At 42.4% G+C, this 21,217-nt stretch overlaps 1 protein-coding gene across 2 annotated transcripts in view; it reads left to right on the plus strand.

Annotated features, from left to right (window-relative positions):
- ndst3 (N-deacetylase/N-sulfotransferase (heparan glucosaminyl) 3) overlaps positions 1-21,217 on the plus strand; it is a 63,223-nt gene that overhangs the window by 26,018 nt on the left and 15,988 nt on the right. For both annotated transcript variants that reach the window (XM_080757650.1, XM_080757649.1), the window contains exon 5: positions 8,582-8,710. In XM_080757650.1, coding sequence (XP_080613776.1) covers positions 8,582-8,710 — 129 coding nt within the window. The remainder of the gene's footprint in view (positions 1-8,581; positions 8,711-21,217) is intronic.

Here is a 21,217-nt window from a genome sequence, read left to right on the forward strand (position 1 = left end):
ATTCTAAACATTCCCTATCATGACCTACACTACAGTGATGTGCAGGTCTTACATTCTAAACATTCCCTATCATGACCTACACTACAGTGATGTTTAGGTCTTACATTCTAAACATTCCCTATCATGACCTACACTACAGTGATGTGCAGGTCTTACATTCTAAACATTCCCTATCATGACCTACACTACAGTGATGTGCAGGTCTTACATTCTAAACATTCCCTATCATGACCTACACTACAGTGATGTGCAGGTCTTACATTCTAAACATTCCCTATCATGACCTACACTACAGTGATGTGCAGGTCTTACATTCTAAACATTCCCTATCATGACCTACACTACAGTGATGTTTAGGTCTTACATTCTAAACATTCCCTATCATGACCTACACTACAGTGATGTGCAGGTCTTACATTCTAAACATTCCCTATCATGACCTACACTACAGTGATGTGCAGGTCTTACATTCTAAACATTCCCTATCATGACCTACACTACAGTGATGTTTAGGTCTTACATTCTAAACATTCCCTATCATGACCTACACTACAGTGATGTGCAGGTCTTACATTCTAAACATTCCCTATCATGACCTACACTACAGTGATGTTTAGGTCTTACATTCTAAACATTCCCTATCATGACCTACACTACAGTGATGTGCAGGTCTTACATTCTAAACATTCCCTATCATGACCTACACTACAGTGATGTGCAGGTCTTACATTCTAAACATTCCCTATCATGACCTACACTACAGTGATGTGCAGGTCTTACATTCTAAACATTCCCTATCATGACCTACACTACAGTGATGTGCAGGTCTTACATTCTAAACATTCCCTATCATGACCTACACTACAGTGATGTGCAGGTCTTACATTCTAAACATTCCCTATCATGACCTACACTACAGTGATGTGCAGGTCTTACATTCTAAACATTCCCTATCATGACCTACACTACAGTGATGTGCAGGTCTTACATTCTAAACATTCCCTATCATGACCTACACTACAGTGATGTTTAGGTCTTACATTCTAAACATTCCCTATCATGACCTACACTACAGTGATGTGCAGGTCTTACATTCTAAACATTCCCTATCATGACCTACACTACAGTGATGTGCAGGTCTTACATTCTAAACATTCCCTATCATGACCTACACTACAGTGATGTGCAGGTCTTACATTCTAAACATTCCCTATCATGACCTACACTACAGTGATGTGCAGGTCTTACATTCTAAACATTCCCTATCATGACCTACACTACAGTGATGTGCAGGTCTTACATTCTAAACATTCCCCATCATGACCTACACTACAGTGATGTTTAGGTCTTACATTCTAAACATTCCCTATCATGACCTACACTACAGTGATGTTTAGGTCTTACATTCTAAACATTCCCTATCATGACCTACACTACAGTGATGTGCAGGTCTTACATTCTAAACATTCCCCATCATGACCTACACTACAGTGATGTGCAGGTCTTACATTCTAAACATTCCCTATCATGACCTACACTACAGTGATGTGCAGGTCTTACATTCTAAACATTCTCTATCATGACCTACACTACAGTGATGTGCAGGTCTTACATTCTAAACATTCCCTATCATGACCTACACTACAGTGATGTTTAGGTCTTACATTCTAAACATTCCCTATCATGACCTACACTACAGTGATGTGCAGCTCTTACGGCTGCCTGGTTTGGCACAAGAGCATGCAGTCCCGGACAACCCGGTATATATAACAGCCACCCGTAAAAACTAAATTTAAACATTAAAATCTGGCAGAAAGGTCATTTTCTAAAGCACACCAAAGCATTAGCACTGACTTTAAGGCAATCCAAATTAATAGTCTGTTATTCCATTCTTGGAATTGACCACTTGGAACGCATTGCATGGACGTGGCAGTGGATGATCAATCAAGATAATAAATATTCTAAACTTTTTTTGAATTTGACTTCTTGAAATAAATGTTGTAAGCATATTTGGAGGTAAATCTGGAATGAGTTGTGGTGACTGACTGTATGGCCCTGGCAGTGTGCTTATTCAGCACCATGGAGAGAGGCGTGACAACATACACGCTCAGTATAACCTATACTGTACCTACTGTATGAAAGACACTTTAGCTGTTTTTTATATTTTTTAATATGCTGCTCAGTTTTAATGCACTGCACTTTGGGATTGTATGCTTATTCTTTTCATTGATAGGTTTTAAATATATGGTCCTGAGTACGATTTTCGTTTTATATGTGAAATGACAACCTTTTTGCTGAAATGTGCTGGCAAAATTTGAATCAAAATGAATCATGCTATTAATTAACATCTCTCTCTCTCTCTCCCTCTCTCTCTCTCCCGATTGAGATTTATGTTCCCAAAGCATAAATCACGTTTTCACGTCTTGTGGGGCAAGTCACGTATTGATAGAAATTTGGGCAGTGTCTGTTTTAAGCGAACATCCGTTGAAAGTCGCTGACAGTCCTGCTGACAGTATGAACTTGGGGGCAAGTCTAATACTGTACATAGATACATATATTACCCTTCATATTCTGCCTTCATATTCACACGGGGCTGAATATAGACGATAAATATCTGACCAAAATTCTCTTGGCAGGTTAAAACGGACTAAATGTTTTTCCCCGAACAATAGGAGTCTCTGAGTGTGTAGTCCTTGAACAATAGGAGTCTCTGAGTGTGTAGTCCTTGAACAATAGGAGTCTCTGAGTGTGTAGTCCTTGAACAATAGGAGTCTCTGAGTGTGTAGTCCTTGAACAATAGGAGTCTCTGAGTGTGTAGTCCTTGAACAATAGGAGTCTCTGAGTGTGTAGTCCTTGAACAATAGGAGTCTCTGAGTGTGTAGTCTTTGCACCAACCGTCAAATATATCACAAATATACACCCCGCCCGTTTCGTTCTCCGTTACCTCAAGGTCTCGGTTCGAGTCTAATATTCTCATTGAACCCTGGAATACGGACGGAATCACTGACAATCGTATCATTAACCCATCCTGGACGGGAACGCCTTTTGGTGTTTTAAGCATTACGTTATACTTTTGCTATTGAAAAATAGCAGATCTACAAGCTACGAGCTATTTTTGAAAAATTGTGAAAATGTGTTGCAAATCACTCCCCTACCTGGTAGTGGGGAGTGTTGGCTGATGAATGAATATCAACATCCTAATACATCCTAATACTGGGGGGTCAAATTATGACATGCATGTCATGTGTACCTGTCAGTGGGGAGTGTTGGCTGGGAGGAGGAGTAGGACTAAGGCCCTATACTGTCCTCTCTGGGGGGGGGGGGGGGGGGGGGGGGGAGGTACTACCTGTCAGTGGGGAGTGTTGGCTGGGAGGAGGAGTAGGACTAAGGCCCTATGCTGTCCTCTCTGGGGGGGGGGGGGGGGGGGGGGGGGAGGTACTACCTGTCAGTGGGGAGTGTTGGCTGGGAGGAGGAGTAGGACTAAGGCCCTATGCTGTCCTCTCTGGGGGGGGGGGGGTACTACCTGTCAGTGGGGAGTGTTGGCTGGGAGGAGGAGTAGGACTAAGGCCCTATGCTGTCCTCTCTGGGGGGGGGGGGGGGTACTACCTGTCAGTGGGGAGTGTTGGCTGGGAGGAGGAGTAGGACTAAGGCCCTATAGTCCTCTCTGGGGGGGGGGGGGTACTATCGTCAGTGGGGAGTGTTGGCTGATGAATGAATATCAACATCCTAATACTGGGGGGTCAAATCATGGGTTAAGCCACGTTTCAGTGAAACAAGGTTCCAGTTTGTACTTTGTTGTTACATCTTGTGTACAGGGCGGTACATATTTGTTGGCTTCCTGACAATGCTGCAGCATAGATGGCATAACGGCAATCACAGAAAACAAAGGTATAGAATAAAGAGTGCAAGATATAGAGCAAACAACGAGTAAAACTAAAAAGAGTAACATTTTGTTTTCCCTACTTGTTTTTCCTGTCACTACCCGGCACTACACTCTTGTATGATAAAGTTTAGGGCATCAATGTAGCACCCTGAAACACAAAACTTTGTCCCACATTAACCAGCTACGAGCAGCTGCTCTAGCCAAAAAATGTTTATATATATATATATATATATATATATATATATATATATATATATATATATATATATATATATATATATATATATATATATATATATGGACTCTGTGCAAGTTAATAACATAGTTAACCTATGACCTTTAACCTTGAAAAAAGTAAGTAAAATCGCTGTAATATATATATTTGTGATCATTATAATGTCTAGAATGTTTTATTTATTATTGTGAAAGATATCCCCCAAATGTAAATTATTCATTTATTATTATTATATTATTATAAATGTGCATATATATAAATGCACCATTTATAACATTTTCATAAAACCTTTTCAATTTATTCTGATAAGTCGTACAAAGTAGCAGTACTATAGTAGTAAGGTTGAAGTATAAATATATGTGGGTCTTGCAGGGATAATTATGTGCAGTGCTGCAATGTGTCTTCTCTCCACTGCAGACAGCATACTGCATGTCTACATACTGATATAAACATCTGCAATAAGCCAATATCAGCAATATCAGCCGGCCCATATAAGAGTCTGGCTCTAGTGCTGCTGTGTGCAGCTGAATATGAACCTAAATATCTGATGGCGACAAAATGAAAGCAAGATGCAAAGCAACATTATTTATGAGCGTTGCTGGCTACCACCAATCTAAAGGGATCTTTCACTTTCAAATAAGCATGAGGTCATTTTAAACTCTGGCTGTTTGTGTGCAGTGCACCCCAGGCCGTTTTTTTATTTGCTTGATTCAGTATTTAGATATTTGATATAATCTTTTATCAGACACTCCCCCCAAATTAATTCTTTCTTTCTTTCTTTCTTTCTTTCTTTCTTTCTTTCTACAAAAAACGAATAGAATATGCACATTTTGGTTGAGGTTCCATGAAGAAAAAGGATAAACCTGCACAGTCATTTGCTCCAATGTCATTTATTGCTATAATAAGGTTGTTGATAAAACACATTAGAAGGCCAGAACCAAGGATGGGTGATTTAAATTATTCTGAGTTTGAAGTTACAATGGGTGTAAACTTTACACCCATTGTAACTTCAAACTCAGAATAATAAACAACATTCTGTCCCTTTACACTGTAAAGGGACAGAATGTGAATAATATTAAATATCTAAATACTGAATCATGCAACTTGAAAACTAACTCTGGTGTGCACACAAAAACCAGAGTAGACGCTAAAATTACCCCAAACGTGAGAAATATCTCTTTAATACACAGTCAAAAAGAGTGCATGTGTACAGTAAATAAGGCTTTTGGGGCGTGGGAGATGTTTAGACCTCCCCAATGCATGCTTAGCTTCACATTTAATGGATTCACCATGTGTGTGTGTGTGTGTGTGTGTGTGTGTGTGTGTGTGTGTGTGTGTGTGTGTGTGTGTGTGTGTGTGTGTGTGTGTGTGTGTGTGTGTGTGTGTGTGTGTGTGTGTGTGTGTGTGTGTGTGTGTGTGTGTGTGTGTGTGTGTGTGCGCGCGCGCGCTTTTTTTTTACACACACAGACGTGAACTATGTGACAGGCTGTAAGTAATGGATACCCTTTTTACAATTATACATCCCCATTTAGCGATGAATAATCTATCAATCACTCGTTAAGACGACAACAAGGAGAGGAGAATGGTTGGTTTTAGCGCCCTCCCTCCCTCCCTCCCCTCTCTATCTCTCACACTCACTCTCTGGCTGTGTCAGTCAGCTGCTATCTCAGAGCACACAACAGCATGCATCTTACTGACAAAGAGCCCTTCATGTGTGACACACACATTCCCAATTAGCATTGTTTCTGCGCCTATTTGTGCGCACATGCAGGGAAGAACAGGCTGAGCAGTTTGTCAGTTCTCTCATCAGCCCCTAAAACTATGCTCTTATCGCTTGACATCTTGTCAAATTAGACATCCATTCTGTTGTACTGCATGCCATCGAATAAACAAAGCTGACATTTTGAAGGATTATTAATATTATTGTTATTATTGTTTTTGTACTTTGTAAAAATTATTCTGCCATAAGTCTGGACCCTGTTAATGTGTGGTTGGTTGTGATGGAGTCTGGACCCTGTTAATGTGTGGTTGGTTGTGATGGAGTCTGGACCCTGTTAATGCCTATAGTTGGTTGTGATGGAGTCTGGACCCTGTTAATGTGTATAGCTGGTTGTGATGGAGTCTGGACCCTGTTAATGTGTATAGCTGGTTGTGATGGAGTCTGGACCCTGTTAATGTGTGGTTGGTTGTGATGGAGTCTGGACCCTGTTAATGCCTATAGTTGGTTGTGATGGAGTCTGGACCCTGTTAATGTGTGGTTGGTTGTGATGGAGTCTGGACCCTGTTAATGTGTATAGCTGGTTGTGATGGAGTCTGGACCCTGTTAATGTGTATAGCTGGTTGTGATGGAGTCTGGACCCTGTTAATGCCTATAGTTGGTTGTGATGGAGTTGGACCCTGTTAATGCCTATAGTTGGTTGTGATGGAGTCTGGACCCTGTTAATGCGTATAGCTGGTTGTGGGAGCACAACGTTGACAGACGACCCCTTATAGGTAGATTTATTTTATTATTTGTCATAATAATATATAATAAAGTTAAGCAGAAAATGACAGATTTTCAACAGTTTTAGCTTGAAACTCTGAATTGGGCGTGCGACACCAAGCATAACAAAAATCATTACTAATCGTCTCTCCCCTTTTCTCTCTCTCTCTCTCTCTCTCTCTCTCTCTCACACACACACACACACACACACACACACACACACACACACTTTCTCTCTATCACTCTCTCACTAACTCTAGCTCTCTCTCTCTCTCTCTCTCTCTCTCTCTCTCTCTCTCTCTCTCTCTCTCTCTCTCTCTCTCTGGTATACGTCTTTGTTTTGTGTTTGCTCTCTGTAGGACTTGAAGTTCTCTCGAGGTCATAAATTGGTGCTTGTGTCTCTTTCGGCAGATTGAAAACCATCCAGTGAGCTGTCCATATCATAGCAAATCGGACTGTGTGCGTGCGCGTTTGTTTTTAAAATGTACTATATCAGTTTGAGCTATAGCCGTATGGATAATTGGTTTGGTGAAATAGTGCTGAGTGTCTGTGGCACCAGTGGCCTTTTCATCGTGTGTGTGTGTGTGTGTGTGTGTGTGTGTGTGTGTGTGTGTGTGTGTGTGTGTGTGTGTGTGTGTGTGTGTGTGTGTGTGTGTGTGTGTGTGTGTGTGTGTGTGTGTGTGTGTGTGTGTGTGTGTGTGTGTGTGTGTGTGTGTGTGTGTGTGTGTGTGTGTGTGTGTGTGTGTGTGTGTGTGCGCGCGTTTCACTGCTGCCGTTGTTTTATAGCAAAACCAATATCTGTTCTACACAGGCTTACATAGCTCTCTATTTCATAGAGTTCTGCTTTGACGTGGAGTTTACAACAAAAAGTAAAACCTCTCCTCTCTTCTCTCCTCTCCTCTCGCTTCAATGTTTCAATGCATGATTCACAATTAAATTGTCGTGTCATCATGTGACTTTTATCCCCCATGGACAAAATTAATGACTAATGACAAAATAATGTCTGGTGTACCGGAGTCTGTCTCTTCCATTCCAGCGGTGCGTTCTCATTATGCGATACTTTATTTCTGGTCTTGTGTGACTGCGGCTGTGACTGCCATGGCAACTACATTCCCTTGTAGGCCTCGTATCTTATGTCTTGATTTGACGTAATTGTTCCTGCAGACTGAAATACACGCCGCATTCATTGTGAGCTGGTTATGGAACCGCAGTTGTTTTTAGTAATGGGAAAACATAATTAATAATAAATCTAGCCAATGATTGCATGCCTGCGGTGTACAATAATGGATGTCAGGGTGAAAGTGGTAACAGTTTGAGCGCTCTTTTACCTCAACCAAGTACAGGTAAAGGGTTTCTGCATGTGTGTGGTCTTAGATATTGACATGCTTTTGCCACAAACGGTACAACCAAAGGGTCTCTTATGGCTTTTTTTCTTCACAAAAAACAAACTGATTACTATGAAAACCTGCATAACCCGTCCGTCACTCACGCCTCCATATATAGTTGTCAGTCCATCACGCCTCGTGACGCGTTCCTGAAGGTTTGGCAGTCCGTCACGCCTTGTGACACGTTGACTATCATCACCTGGATCTCCATATATGAAGGTCACGACACTGACCTCATAAAACCCTGGATTATAGCCATACGTGGTTTTGACATAATTAGATCTGTATATATATATGGAGCCGGCCAGCAACTCTACATCTGACCTCACTGACACCAGATTAAATAGTTTTTAAACTCCTGCTTCTCAACTGTGCCGTATAAGAAGCTCTGTTTCAGCGCAACCTTTCCCTCAGGGCGTCTTACTGGTAGAGCCATGCATAAACCTGGCCACCAGGGGGCGTCCTCTTCCCTGAGCCAAACCTAAACCTGACCACATGCCATTATGTGTTGTTTGAAGCATACAGTTTAACACTGCATTGGTTGTGCTCACATACCTACATCTTGTGTGCGTGTGCATGTGTGTGTGCGTGCACAGGTGTTGCCTCGCCAGACGTGTGGCCTGTTCACCCACACCATCTACTATAAGGAGTACCCCGGTGGGCCCAAAGAACTGGACAAGAGCATCCGCGGAGGGGAGCTGTTCCTCACTGTGCTGCTCAACCCGGTGAGTCACATACGCACGCACACACACACACGCACGGAGGGGAGCTGTTCCTGGTAATTTGCCACTGTGTATTATTATTATTATTTTTATTTTTATTTTTTTTATTCTATTTTTTAATCCCACGATTTTGTAACCCATTTTTTCACCCCTGTGCCACTGTGTATTCTTGGTTGAGGGCCTAATTTACTTTGGGGTTTTGTTGTGTTTTTCCAATAGTTGATATAATTGTCTTGTTGCATTTTGTTAGTGGAGGTTGTTTTAGTCATGGGGGAGTGGTGGTGGGGGTTGTTTTAGTCAGGGGAGGGGTGGTGGTGGAGGTTGTTTTAGTCAGGGGAGGGGTGGTGGTGGGGGTTGTTTTAGTCAGGGGAGGGGTGGTGGTGGAGGTTGTTTTAGTCAGGGGAGGGGTGGTGGTGGAGGTTGTTTTAGTCAGGGGAGGGGTGGTGGTGGAGGTTGTTTTAGTCAGGGGAGGGGTGGTGGTGGAGGTTGTTTTAGTCAGGGGAGGGGTGGTGGTGGAGGTTGTTTTAGTCAGGGGAGGGGTGGTGGTGGAGGTTGTTTTAGTCAGGGGAGGGGTGGTGGTGGAGGTTGTTTTAGTCAGGGGAGGGGTGGTGGTGGAGGTTGTTTTAGTCAGGGGAGGGGTGGTGGGGGTAAAACTCAGGACCACCTGACTCCTGCTCATGTTCTCCTCTTGGCATTTGAAGGCCTGGTGATGGTAGGAGGTGGGGTCACTATTTTGAAGATGCTTTATGGAATTTGAATGCTCTTTTCTGGATGTTAATATATAGGGAATTGGCCAAGTTCCACTCTGCATGCATTATTTGGAGTTTTTCTTTACAAAATTCTGTGAGAATAATCTCAATTGAATGTTTGTCCCAATTTGAAAATTCCTGATTTGCCAGGGGACCCCACACTTCACTACCATACAATTGGTTCAATAATTGATTTGAACATTTTCAGCCAAATACGAATTGGAATATTAATTTTGACAGATTTTCTAATTATATAGAAAGCCCTTTTCCCTCATCTCTCTCTCTCTCTCTCTGTCCCTATCTCTATCTCTCTCTCTTTCTCTAAATCTCTCTCTCTGTCTCTATATCTCTCTCTCTCTGTCTCTCTATCTAGCTCTCTCTCTCTCTCTCTCTCTCTCTCTCTCTCTCTGTCTCTATCTCTATCTAGCTCTCTCTCTCGTTCTCTCTCTCTCTCTCTCTCTCTCTCTCTCTCTCTCTCTCTCTCTCTCTCTCTCTCTCTCTCTCTCTCTGTGTGTGTCAAGGTTGCCTCTCACAGCGAGACCATGTTCATCTCCACACTTTAAATTAGGTCTCACCTCAGGGGGGGTGCTACCGCACGCACACACTCGCACGCACGCAAATTGAAAGATGGAGAGCTGAGACCACACACACACACACACACACACACACACACACACACACACACACACACACACACACATGTACGCACATGTACACAAACACACACTCTGCTTCCCACTCAGCCTGCTGTGCTGTGTCTGCTTGACTTGACTCTGCTGTTGAATTAAGAGATAGAATTATATGTGACTGGCAGCTCATTCACACACACACGCACGCGCAGTCGCGCGCACACACACACACACGCGCGCACAGACACATGCAAACTCACACACGTACAACGACTTACAAGCATGAGTTGCCGAAAAAAGTCAAACATTGGCCACATTGGTATTGATATTTTGATTCATATTTTCAACTTGGTCTTATTAAAAAGTAACGTCATAATGTGGTTTTTATTTTATTTTTCCAAAACTGGATATTCTTTTTTTCTTTTATACATGTTTAGTAAACTCAACATAAACAACTGCTGGACAGATCAATTATTCATCTCTCTCTCTCTCTCTCTCTCTCTCTCTCCAAATTACACAGTAAACACAGTAATTTGATCGAATAAAAAAAAGCTACATTGAAATAAAAACTTTAATTGGATTGATTATTTCAGTGCTAATTAGCCAGAGCAGCAGTGTTTAGAAGACCAGTACACTATCCACATCCATCCCTCTCTCCATCTGTCTCTGTGTCTCAATCTGTCTCCCTCTCTGTGTTGTGCACAGACACGCACGCATGAACAAACGCACGCAGGCACACACGCACGCATGCACGCACACACACACACACACAGCAGCAGCAGTATCAGGGTCCATTGAAGTGTCAGGTGTGGGAGAGCTTCACTACAGGAGCTGTCAGCACCCACAGAACATCACAGCGTCAGCTGCAGCTGGGCTCGCTCTGCTCCTCTTGTACCTCTTTAGATTGCACTGTTTTCCTTTATCATTTGTACTGTCTGTCTGTCTGTCTGTCTGTCTGTCTGTCTGTCTGTCTGTCTGTCTGTCTGTCTGTCTGTCTGATAAACCAAGCAGTTCGGTCTGGTATATACTATATTGATCATATTATTGATATTGTGATGAAACTACTGTAGATGCCATCCAGGATGGATTGTGGACTTCATAGTATTGTGTTAATATGGCAAGGTTTTGTATTGTCCTGGACTGTTACTGTTCTAAAAGGCACCTTTACCCTCTTAGTTATTATTTAGCTATAACTTATACCGGTATAATTATTTATCAGAAACCTTGTGTAAGTATTTTTTGCTACAGCACCAATACTCATCCCCACTATATTTTGACAATATTTATATTGAAGTATTGGGTCACAAACATATTTTCAATAAGTGATTTATATTTTTATTATTATTATTTTCTAATTATACTAATTAGGGATGTAGCTCGATAACCGTTACCCGAAAAAATCTGATAACAAGCTTGAGTACCCGTTATCAATAATCTTTGGGCTTATCAAGCCTGCTAACGAGCATAGCGGCCCATGGCGTCATGTTGAAACAATCTAATCATCCATGCTGGTACAAACATGTCTAAAAGTGTATTGATACCTGCCAACCAGCGCTGTCCAGGTTATGCTTTTAAAGTGACTGTACACATATTAACCAGTTAACAGTTTCCAGTTTCCAGTTAACAGTTAACAGTTTGTTATTGGTAAAAAGGTCAATTAGTCACTAAGTCCCTCCCCAACCCATCCTTGTCCAATAGGCATGTTTGCAGCGAAGAAAGCTTGACCTGCATAGCAAGTTGCAACCGTTGCTAAACTATTTGGATTGGCATTGGACAATCGCTTTTTGGGGTGGGATTTAGTGAAGGCCTAATTGCCTTCCATCTGTTAGAAAAGTACTGTATTTGAAGGCCCTAGTAAAAGATACTATAGTTCTGTTCAGAATGTATTGTCTCCCGTCTTTCCACAAAATAATAGAAAATGCTCGATAGCAGGCTCGATAAGAACCTGGCTCGATAAGCCTGATCGATGAGGTGATCGTAAAAATGAATGAGCTCCTTCCCTAATTACTAATTAGCTCGATATTTCTATAGTCCTCATCATTGGAAAGTCCTCAAGCTGATTAGCATTTTGGTGCAGTTGTTGTTCTAGGACATGTTTCCAGTCGAGGCGTTCTGACGTTGCATCATGGGGTATGTTTAGGATGTGATGAGAGGTGTTCTGACGTTGCATCATGGGGTATGTTTAGGATGTGATGAGAGGTGTTCTGACGTTGCATCATGGGGTATGTTTAGGATGTGATGAGAGGTGTTCTGACGTTGCATCATGGGGTATGTTTAGGATGTGATGAGAGGTGTTCTGACGTTGCATCATGGGGTATGTTTAGGATGTGATGAGAGGTGTTCTGACGTTGCATCATGGGGTATGTTTAGGATGTGATGAGAGGTGTTCTGACGTTGCATCATGGGGTATGTTTAGGATGTGATGAGAGGCGTTCTGACGTTGCATCATGGGGTATGTTTAGGATGTGATGAGAGGTGTTCTGACGTTGCATCATGGGGTATGTTTAGGATGTGATGAGAGGTGCCAGATTGCATCTTCATACAGTGGAACGAACCTGTGTGTGTGTGTGTGTGTGTGTGTGTGTGTGAGAGAGAGAGATACAGACAGTGAGACACAGAGATAGCGAGAGTATATCTAATTTGAGCTAATTCAACTGTTTTCTGTAAGGGAGAGTTTCTTAAACATTAGTTCTTAATGTGAGTTTCTTAATGTGAGCTAATTGCATTTTTGTTCCCCCTCAGTTAACCTGATTGTTGTGCCCTTCTCTCTTCCCTTCTTAATCAGTGTAATCACAGTTTATGCTGTGTTCCTGCGGTATCTCTTAATGAGGAGACTTATCCAAACACAAAAGCAATTTAAACCCTGGACGAGGGGCTAGCTCCCTTGGAGCACTGACGCATGCCTTTGTGCACACACACACACACACACACAAGTGCACAGCACACACACATGCGCGTGTGTTGGCGCTTTTTGTTCATATACTTTATACTCTTCTTTGTTACGTAACGTATACAGTAGAACATATTTCCCGCTGATCCGTTGCCATCCACATCAGAACACAAAGCGTGTTAATGAGTATGTGTATTGTGTATTAATGGCATGTTGTTTGTGGCCGATATAATCTGCAGTCCGGAGGGACTGCGTAATGTTGTCGGGTCATCTGAGCATCGATAACATTGTTAGTTCCCATTCAGTGACTAAATCACGTCTGGCTGGCCAAGTGGCTGTTGACCATTAACAGAATGCTGCCCACATATTGAGTGACTGCCAGATCTGTGTGTGTGTGTGTGTGTGTGTGTGTGTGTGTGTGTGTGTGTGTGTGTGTGTGTGTGTGTGTGTGTGTGTGTGTGTGTGTGTGTGTGTGTGTGTGTGTGTGTGTGTGTGTGTGTGTGTGTGTGTGTGTGTGTGTGTGTGTGTGTGTGTGTGTGTGTGTGTGTGTGTGTGTGTGTGTGTGTGTGTGTGTGTGTGCGCGTGTGCGTGGACAATATCACATTGTTAAACTGTGTGTTTAAATGATTGACAGTGTGTGAGTATGAGTGCATGCAGTGCAGTGCGTAATCCTCCACACCTGCACAAATGCGTGCACACTTGTGGGTGGACAGACGGACGGACGGACAGACGCCAACATATCGCCCTAGGCTATATTAACCATTTAACACTAATTATGCTAATGACGTGCATATGCACGTCTTTAGAATCAAAGCCTTTGGTCTTTTTTTATTGATAATTTATTTTTAATAAATCATTGTATTTTTTTGTATACACGCACTGCCGTTCAGTGGGCGTGCACAGATAGACATGGGTGCCAGAGCACCTCCTGCCCTTTTCCCTCTGGACAAATGTGCCCTTTTGATTATTAAAAATAAATAAAAATGGTACAGTGTACACTGTACAAGTGTACAGTATGTGTACCATGGTGACATTGATCAATTATTGATAAAAGGTTTCTAATATATTATTTAGGCCCCAAAATCTATAAATGTCACACTATTAAGGCAACCGGCCGGTTCCACTCGCTGCACAAGGTGCCCTTTTTTTCACTTGAGCACCTGCCCCTCTAAATGTCTGTGCACGCCACTGCTGCCGTTCACTTCCTTGTTTAGGGCCGATTAGAATGGCCCATAACACTAAATCTACGGAGCTCTCCATGGTTTTGACCTTCATTTCTGACTTCAGGAAGCATCTCGTTTTGGAATATAAACGCTAGAGAGACTTTAGGTGCACCAACGTGAGGTAAGAACTGAAGATCATGCTTCCCTGTTTTTGGGGTGTAACGCTAGGCAGGGCTTTTCAGAGTACATTCTGAAATGAGTTGTGCCCTCGACTGCACACATAATACATTGATTTCACACCAACTGACCAATGACGGAGAGAGAGAGAGAGAGAGGGGGGGGGGAGTATAGAGATGGGGGGAGAGGGAGGGAGACAGAGGGAGAGAGAGAGTGGGCAGGGGGGAGAGACCAGGTGGAGATAACAATTTCAAGTCACGACATGTTGTGTCACTTGAGAATCCAGACACACACACACACACACACACACACACACACACACACACACACACACACACACACACATTGTGTGTCTGTATTGGCATGTGAAATGTCTCTCTATTTATATACTGCGTGTGTGCGTCCGTGCGTGCGTGCGAGAGAGAGAGGCATGTGTATAAAATGTATGTGTGTGTCTCGCTGACATAAGCAGATCTGCAGACATATATCAGGGCTGACATTTAGCGCTTAGCTCTGCCACCAAGCTTATTAGCCAAAGACCAAATATCAGCACAATCCCCCTCCCTCTAGTCCAGCCTATCCTCCTACACATGCCCCTCTCAACCCTCCCACCCCACCAAAGTACCACTCAACCATCACCCCCCCCCCACACACACACACACACACACACGCACACGCACACGCACACACACACACACATACACTCCGCTATCACTTTGTCCCACTTTCCGGTCTGCTTCCAGACCCTTGTGGTTTCATGTCGTCTATAATATAACACAGTGTGGCGCACAAACTGTGTCAGTAATGATGATATGTTCATCTATCTATGCTCGCTGTGCCTCAACACCTCACTGTACAATATATTTAGTATTATTTGGCCTATAGTCTTCTTTTTTTTCAGAAATGTAAACGGCACACGGTACAGACAGTAACACATTGTGGAAAAAGCTATAAGAGACCCTTTGGTTGTACCGTTGGTGGCAAAAGCTTGTAAATATCCATCTTATCCCTTATCCCTAAACTAATTTGCCATTTTTTATTATTTTGAAAAACCTTTTAAAATAGTTCAACTAGCCGAACATCTACACATTGTGAGCTTGAAGATCGGCTATTTTAATTATTTCTAAAGGTTTTTTTAAATAGTAAAAAATGGCAAATTTCCAATTATTTGAAAACTTTAGTTACTATAGTTACTTTGGCGATTTATTATTTTGATTAGAAAACATACATTAACCACTTAAACCCTATATATTTCGGCCATTTGAAAATAGCAGATCTACAAGCTCACAATGCGTCGCAACGCATTGTGAGCTTGTAGATCTGCTATTTTCAATAGATTTTTGTACACATTTTGAACTTGTGAAATGGGACATTTTAGTGCTTGAAGTACATTTTGATGCCGATACTTTTGTACTTACTCAAGTACATTTTCAATTTCGTACTTTTACTTGTAACGAAGTAGTTCTAAATTGCAGTATTGGTACTTTTACTTAAGTAAAACAATTGAGTAATTTTTCCACCACTGGTCATCTCATGTGGACTGTCTGTCCGTAGCGGGCGGACTCCTTTTCTTTTCTTGTGATTTGTTATTTTAACTTGATATGGACCCTGACTCTGAATCCATTAAAGATGGAATCCAAATGGATATTAGTTCCACTCCTCTCATTTATATCGGCATGCCGTGGGTGTGTCACGTGTGGGTGTATGTGCGAGCGCGCACACATGTATATGGGTGTGTGCGTGTGTGTGTGTGTGTGTGTGTGTGTGGGTGAGTGAGTGTGCGCGTGTGTTTCCTAGCACTTTATTTCCACTCCTTCATTGCATCTCACTGAACTCCTGCTGATTTGTAATGAAGGCTTTGGCAGCTCATCAACACATGCCGGCAACACACACACACACACACACACACACACACACACAGACACACACACACACACACACACACACACACACACACACACACACACAGAGTGAGTCAAACCAACCCATACTCCAAAAGGGGGCAAATTAGAGAGGAAAGCAATGAAACACAGCGGAATGGAAGAGAGGGAGAGCGATGCAGTAGACGTTGACTAGAGCAGGCAGAACAAATTGAACTGACATCATTTGCTGTATTGATGTTCAGCTTTCAATTATCCACCAGAGAGAGAGAGAGGGAGGGGAGGGGGACACGGTGGTTGGTGAGAGAGTGGGGCTAGGCTTATGTTTAGCACCAATAACAATTCAATCACAGAGAAATATATGTGGAACTAAGTGGTCTGAGATGGGAAACGGGCCACCCTCTGATACACTCCTCTGGCAGGGCGAGAGACAGAAATTAACACTGGAGGCCAGGCTGTAGATATAACTACGGATAGATGAATAGATATAAGGACATAATATACACACCGTCGAGCCGATTGTACTCTATGGCTCCGAGACATGGACACTTTCAAAGAAATGAGAGAAACGGCTGGATGGCACTTAGACCCGCCTTCTAATGAGAGCGCAAAATCTCTCTCGGAAGAGCCACCCACCGACTTCGGGTGGTGATCTGTAGAATTTGGAGGAGACATTGCCTCATGTCGGAGCGACATGCTTCATCAGAGCATCTAGGGCAACGCTAGATTGGAGAGGAAGAAAATTAACTGACATTTCGTTGCAGCAGAGAGAGAGAGAGAGAGAGAGAGAGAGAGAGAGAGAGGGAGATTGATGGGGCAGAGAAACAGACTGTGATATACCCAATGAATAAATGAAATTATAAATATAGAAATAGGCGTTTCGGCGAGATTAACCCATTCAGGACTGGAACCCCTTTTTGGTGTTTTAAGCATATGTTATATTTTAGCTATTGAAAAATAGAGGTCTGCTATTTATTTATTTTAATCGTGAAAATGTGGCGCAAATCTTTGAATATTTGTTCTTTCAGAACAAACGTTTTTTTATCTTGTGTATCTTGGCATCTGGAGGAGGTCCCTGGAACAACATATTTTCAGATGGGGGTCCGCGGGCCAAATACAGATAATTCCTGGGGGTCCTTGACATGAAAAAAGTTGAGCACCGCAGACATAGAAACATGAGGTTTTTCAGATTTGTTTTTGGACTTAGAAGCCATTTTTTGGGTTATTAAAAGTGAGGTCGATGTGTTTACTCATGATATTTATTATTCTCTTTCACAATCCAGTCAGTGCTACAGCATGGAAAGAAACGGCTGTTTCACCACAAGACAGTGTTGTTTTTGGCAGCAAATTTCTATTTTAGTTTTAGTCGTAGTCTCTTGAATAGTTTTCACTTAGTTTTGGTCACATTTTAGTCACCTGAAAATAGCAGATCTACAAAATCACAACGCGTCGCACTGTAAAATGGATCTCTTGTCCACTAGTCTAGTTTTTATTTGTTGACGAAATTGTCAGTATATTTAGTCTTAGTTTTAGTCATCATAGCTTTAGTTTTCATTCAGTTTCCATTTAGTTTTGTTTTCGTCAGTAAAAAAAAGGTAATCGGTGAACATTTTTCGTCTTAGTTTTTAGTCGACGAAATCAACACACTGTGTACAGGCAGGGCTCTTCATTTTGATAACCAGTTAATTGATGCCGTAGCAACTATGATCTCCTCCTCCGCTGTTTGTTTGCATCGCGAGGGAAAGCCCATCGAGGTCTAGAGAACTGTGTGTGTGCGTGCGTGCGTGCGTGCGTGCGCACATTAATCTGCCAGACTGGCCTTGCTGCAAGAAAACAACTAAGATTGAGGTGTGGACGGAGGTGAATGAGTTCCCTCGCCCTTCTCTCTCTCTCTCTCTCTCTCTCTCTCTCTCTCTCTCTCTCTCTCCTTACATATACACTATACTCGTAGATCAGTTACAAATGAATCTGACCTTTCCACTTGTTAGGTACCACGACTGCCTCCACCTCCTCTATTATAACTCTCTCTCTCTCTCACTCTCACTCTCACTCTCACTCTCACACACACACACACACACACACACACACACACACATGCATGGACACACTGGACATGCAGGCACGGCTGCACAAGCATATAGTACAAGCACGCGTGTGTGTGCACACCGGCAAAGCGACCCCCTCCCTAAAAAATAAAAAGTGTGACTCAGGCATCATAGGATATGGACTCAGTGATGTCAGTGTGACTCAGGTATCATAGGATATGGACTCAGTGATGTCAGTGTGACTCAGGTATCATAGGATATGGACTCAGTGATGTCAGTGTGACTCAGGTATCATAGGATATGGACTCAGTGATGTCAGTGTGACTCAGGTATCATAGGATATGGACTCAGTGATGTCAGTGTGACTCAGGTATCATAGGATATGGACTCAGTGATGTCAGTGTGACTCAGGTATCATAGGATATGGACTCAGTGCTTTGAAGGGAACATAAATCACATTGTGATCACCCTGCCTGCTTTTCTCTTCCTTTTTCAAAGCACTTGGGGAAAAACACAGAGGTTTTTCCAAAGGGGTTTTTGTCGTTTTTTTCCTGAAAAACCTCCAAAAGGTGTTCCCCCTCAAAATGGGATAATGAGAACAATAATAGCTATACTGAATATATATATATATTGTGTATTATTTATTTACACTATAGACCTTATCAAAACACTGCCAAGTGCTTTACAAAAGAAGAAATGGAGTGGGGGGGAAGAAATCAGAAAGGAAAGGAGAGAAACGCCGCCGGACCCTATAGTACAGTATTTCATTGTTTGCGCTGTGCTTCTTGTCCCCCTCAGGCAGTACTGTATGTCATGAAGGATATATCACAACATAAATACTACACGATAAATGTGGTGGTATCAGCAAAACACTGTACCACCTAACCTACCGTACATTAAGTCTCATTAATTGTCAAGTGGTATTTCCACTTCTCTTCTTGTTTCTGTGAGAGGGTTTTCATTTTCTATATTGCTTTTTTGTCCTTCCTGTTACAAAATCGAGTCAGATTCTGATCAAGCGTGACGCCTAGTTTAACACATTCTCTATGGGAACACCCTTTTGGTGTTTTAAGCATTATGTTATACTTTAGCTGTTGGAAAAATAGCAGATCTACAAGCTCATAGCGAGGCACTGAGTGCCGCACTACAAGCTTTGTAGATCTGCTATTTATTATTTTTTTATCGTGAAAATATGGTGCACATCTTTGAATAATATATTCTTTCAGAGCGGACGTTTTTAACTCTCATCTTTGCTTCTGACTGATCCCTGGAACAACATATTTTCAGATGGGGTTTTCGGCAGGCAATTACATTTCAGTCAGGACAACTCAAGAATGGATGGAATATATATTTATTGAATATAAGATGAGCAATACATTTATTATGGTTTGGCGATGTATTGGATCTGCTTTTTAGGTAGTCAGATCAAGCGCATCAGTCCCGACCATAGGGACTCTGAATCCCCGTACCTAAATGACAGGTGGTGGCTGGGGTGGAGGAGGGTGAGCAGCAGGTTTGTATACAACAGCACGCTGATACGCAGCAGCAAAGAAGGAAGCAGGAGGAGAAATGAAAACCTCCGGTTAAAGTAGCCTGTATGAAGATGGAGTGAGTGTGTGATTGGCTGAGTGAATCATGTGAATGAGAGCGTGATGCTGAGGCGGCCCAATTAACGGCCAGCAGCAACTGCACTGAGGTTCCCTGACTGAACTTGCTCTGCGCAAACCACTGACATACAGGTAGATAGAAACATAGGGTTTTTCTGAAAACTTTCATGATTTAGAAGACATTTCAGTAGAATCTGGTCAGACCAGTCATTAATTAGTCCGACATCGACAGCCATTCTCTAACCCTGTAACCTAAACATAACCGCAAGCGCGGGAGGGAGCAGTGCATTTGGAGCGGTATAGTCAGACCGTTGTTTCCGCCATGTCGGTCTAATCTTAGGCCCCATTTACACTGGCGGCCAAATCCAGCCTCAGTCAGATCTGAGCCACATCCAGATTGGAATCTGATTTGTCTAAATGAGTCATGTGACCTGTTAGACTCATACTAGCATGCCTGAGAGGTCATTTTGACCGTTATTTCTTTGAGATTTTTTAGTTTATTATCTTTGCTTCCAGAAGGTTCCCCTTCCATGACCATCATCACCCATCACCATTCATCATCTCAGACATTCTTGACATCTGAAACATTTTCTAAATATGAATTTAAGCACATGCTACTTCTGTCACATTTTACTTTACTTTCATTCTAGTGTTCAATCGGATTTCAGTCTTGATGTGGCACAGATCTGATTCACGGTACCATGGTTCTGCGCTGTAGTTGTTTGACGTGAACTAGATTGATATGAGCACTGCATGGCCACAGGGAGCCAGAGCATGCTGCCGCGTTCCACAGACTGAGCACACAATGAGAGAGGAGTGGCACACACACACACACACACACACACACACACACACACACACACACACACTTTAGTCTCTATCTTGACAAAATGGAATACTTGAATGTACAGTAATCTTGATTATGTTATGTATACATTGTATGATATTTACTTTTGTTTAATATTTTTGGTGTCAGCGTGTTGGCACAGGAAATATGTTTTTTATAAATTTGATTGATTGATTTAAATGTATTAGCAGTTTGCAGAATTACAGTACATTTCAAGCACAAACTCAATACAAAGACTGTTAACTGTGAGTGGACGACCCAATTAAGCATTACACTTAAAGTTGTGTCTGGATAATCTGGATAATACGGATAATCCCGTAAGGGATGGACTGCAAAAGGCAGTCAGACACGTAAATAAAACCATTCATTCATTCATTCACAATGAGAGGAGTGGCAGACACACTCGCGCACACGCACGCACAGTCGCACACGCACACACACACACACACACACACACACACACACACACACACACACACACAATGAGAGAGGAGTGGCAGACACATGAGTACATATGCGTGCT

The sequence above is a fragment of the Protomyctophum bolini genome (assembly GCF_963924005.1).
Source record: "Protomyctophum bolini genome assembly, chromosome: 3".
Lineage (NCBI taxonomy): Eukaryota > Metazoa > Chordata > Actinopteri > Myctophiformes > Myctophidae > Protomyctophum > Protomyctophum bolini.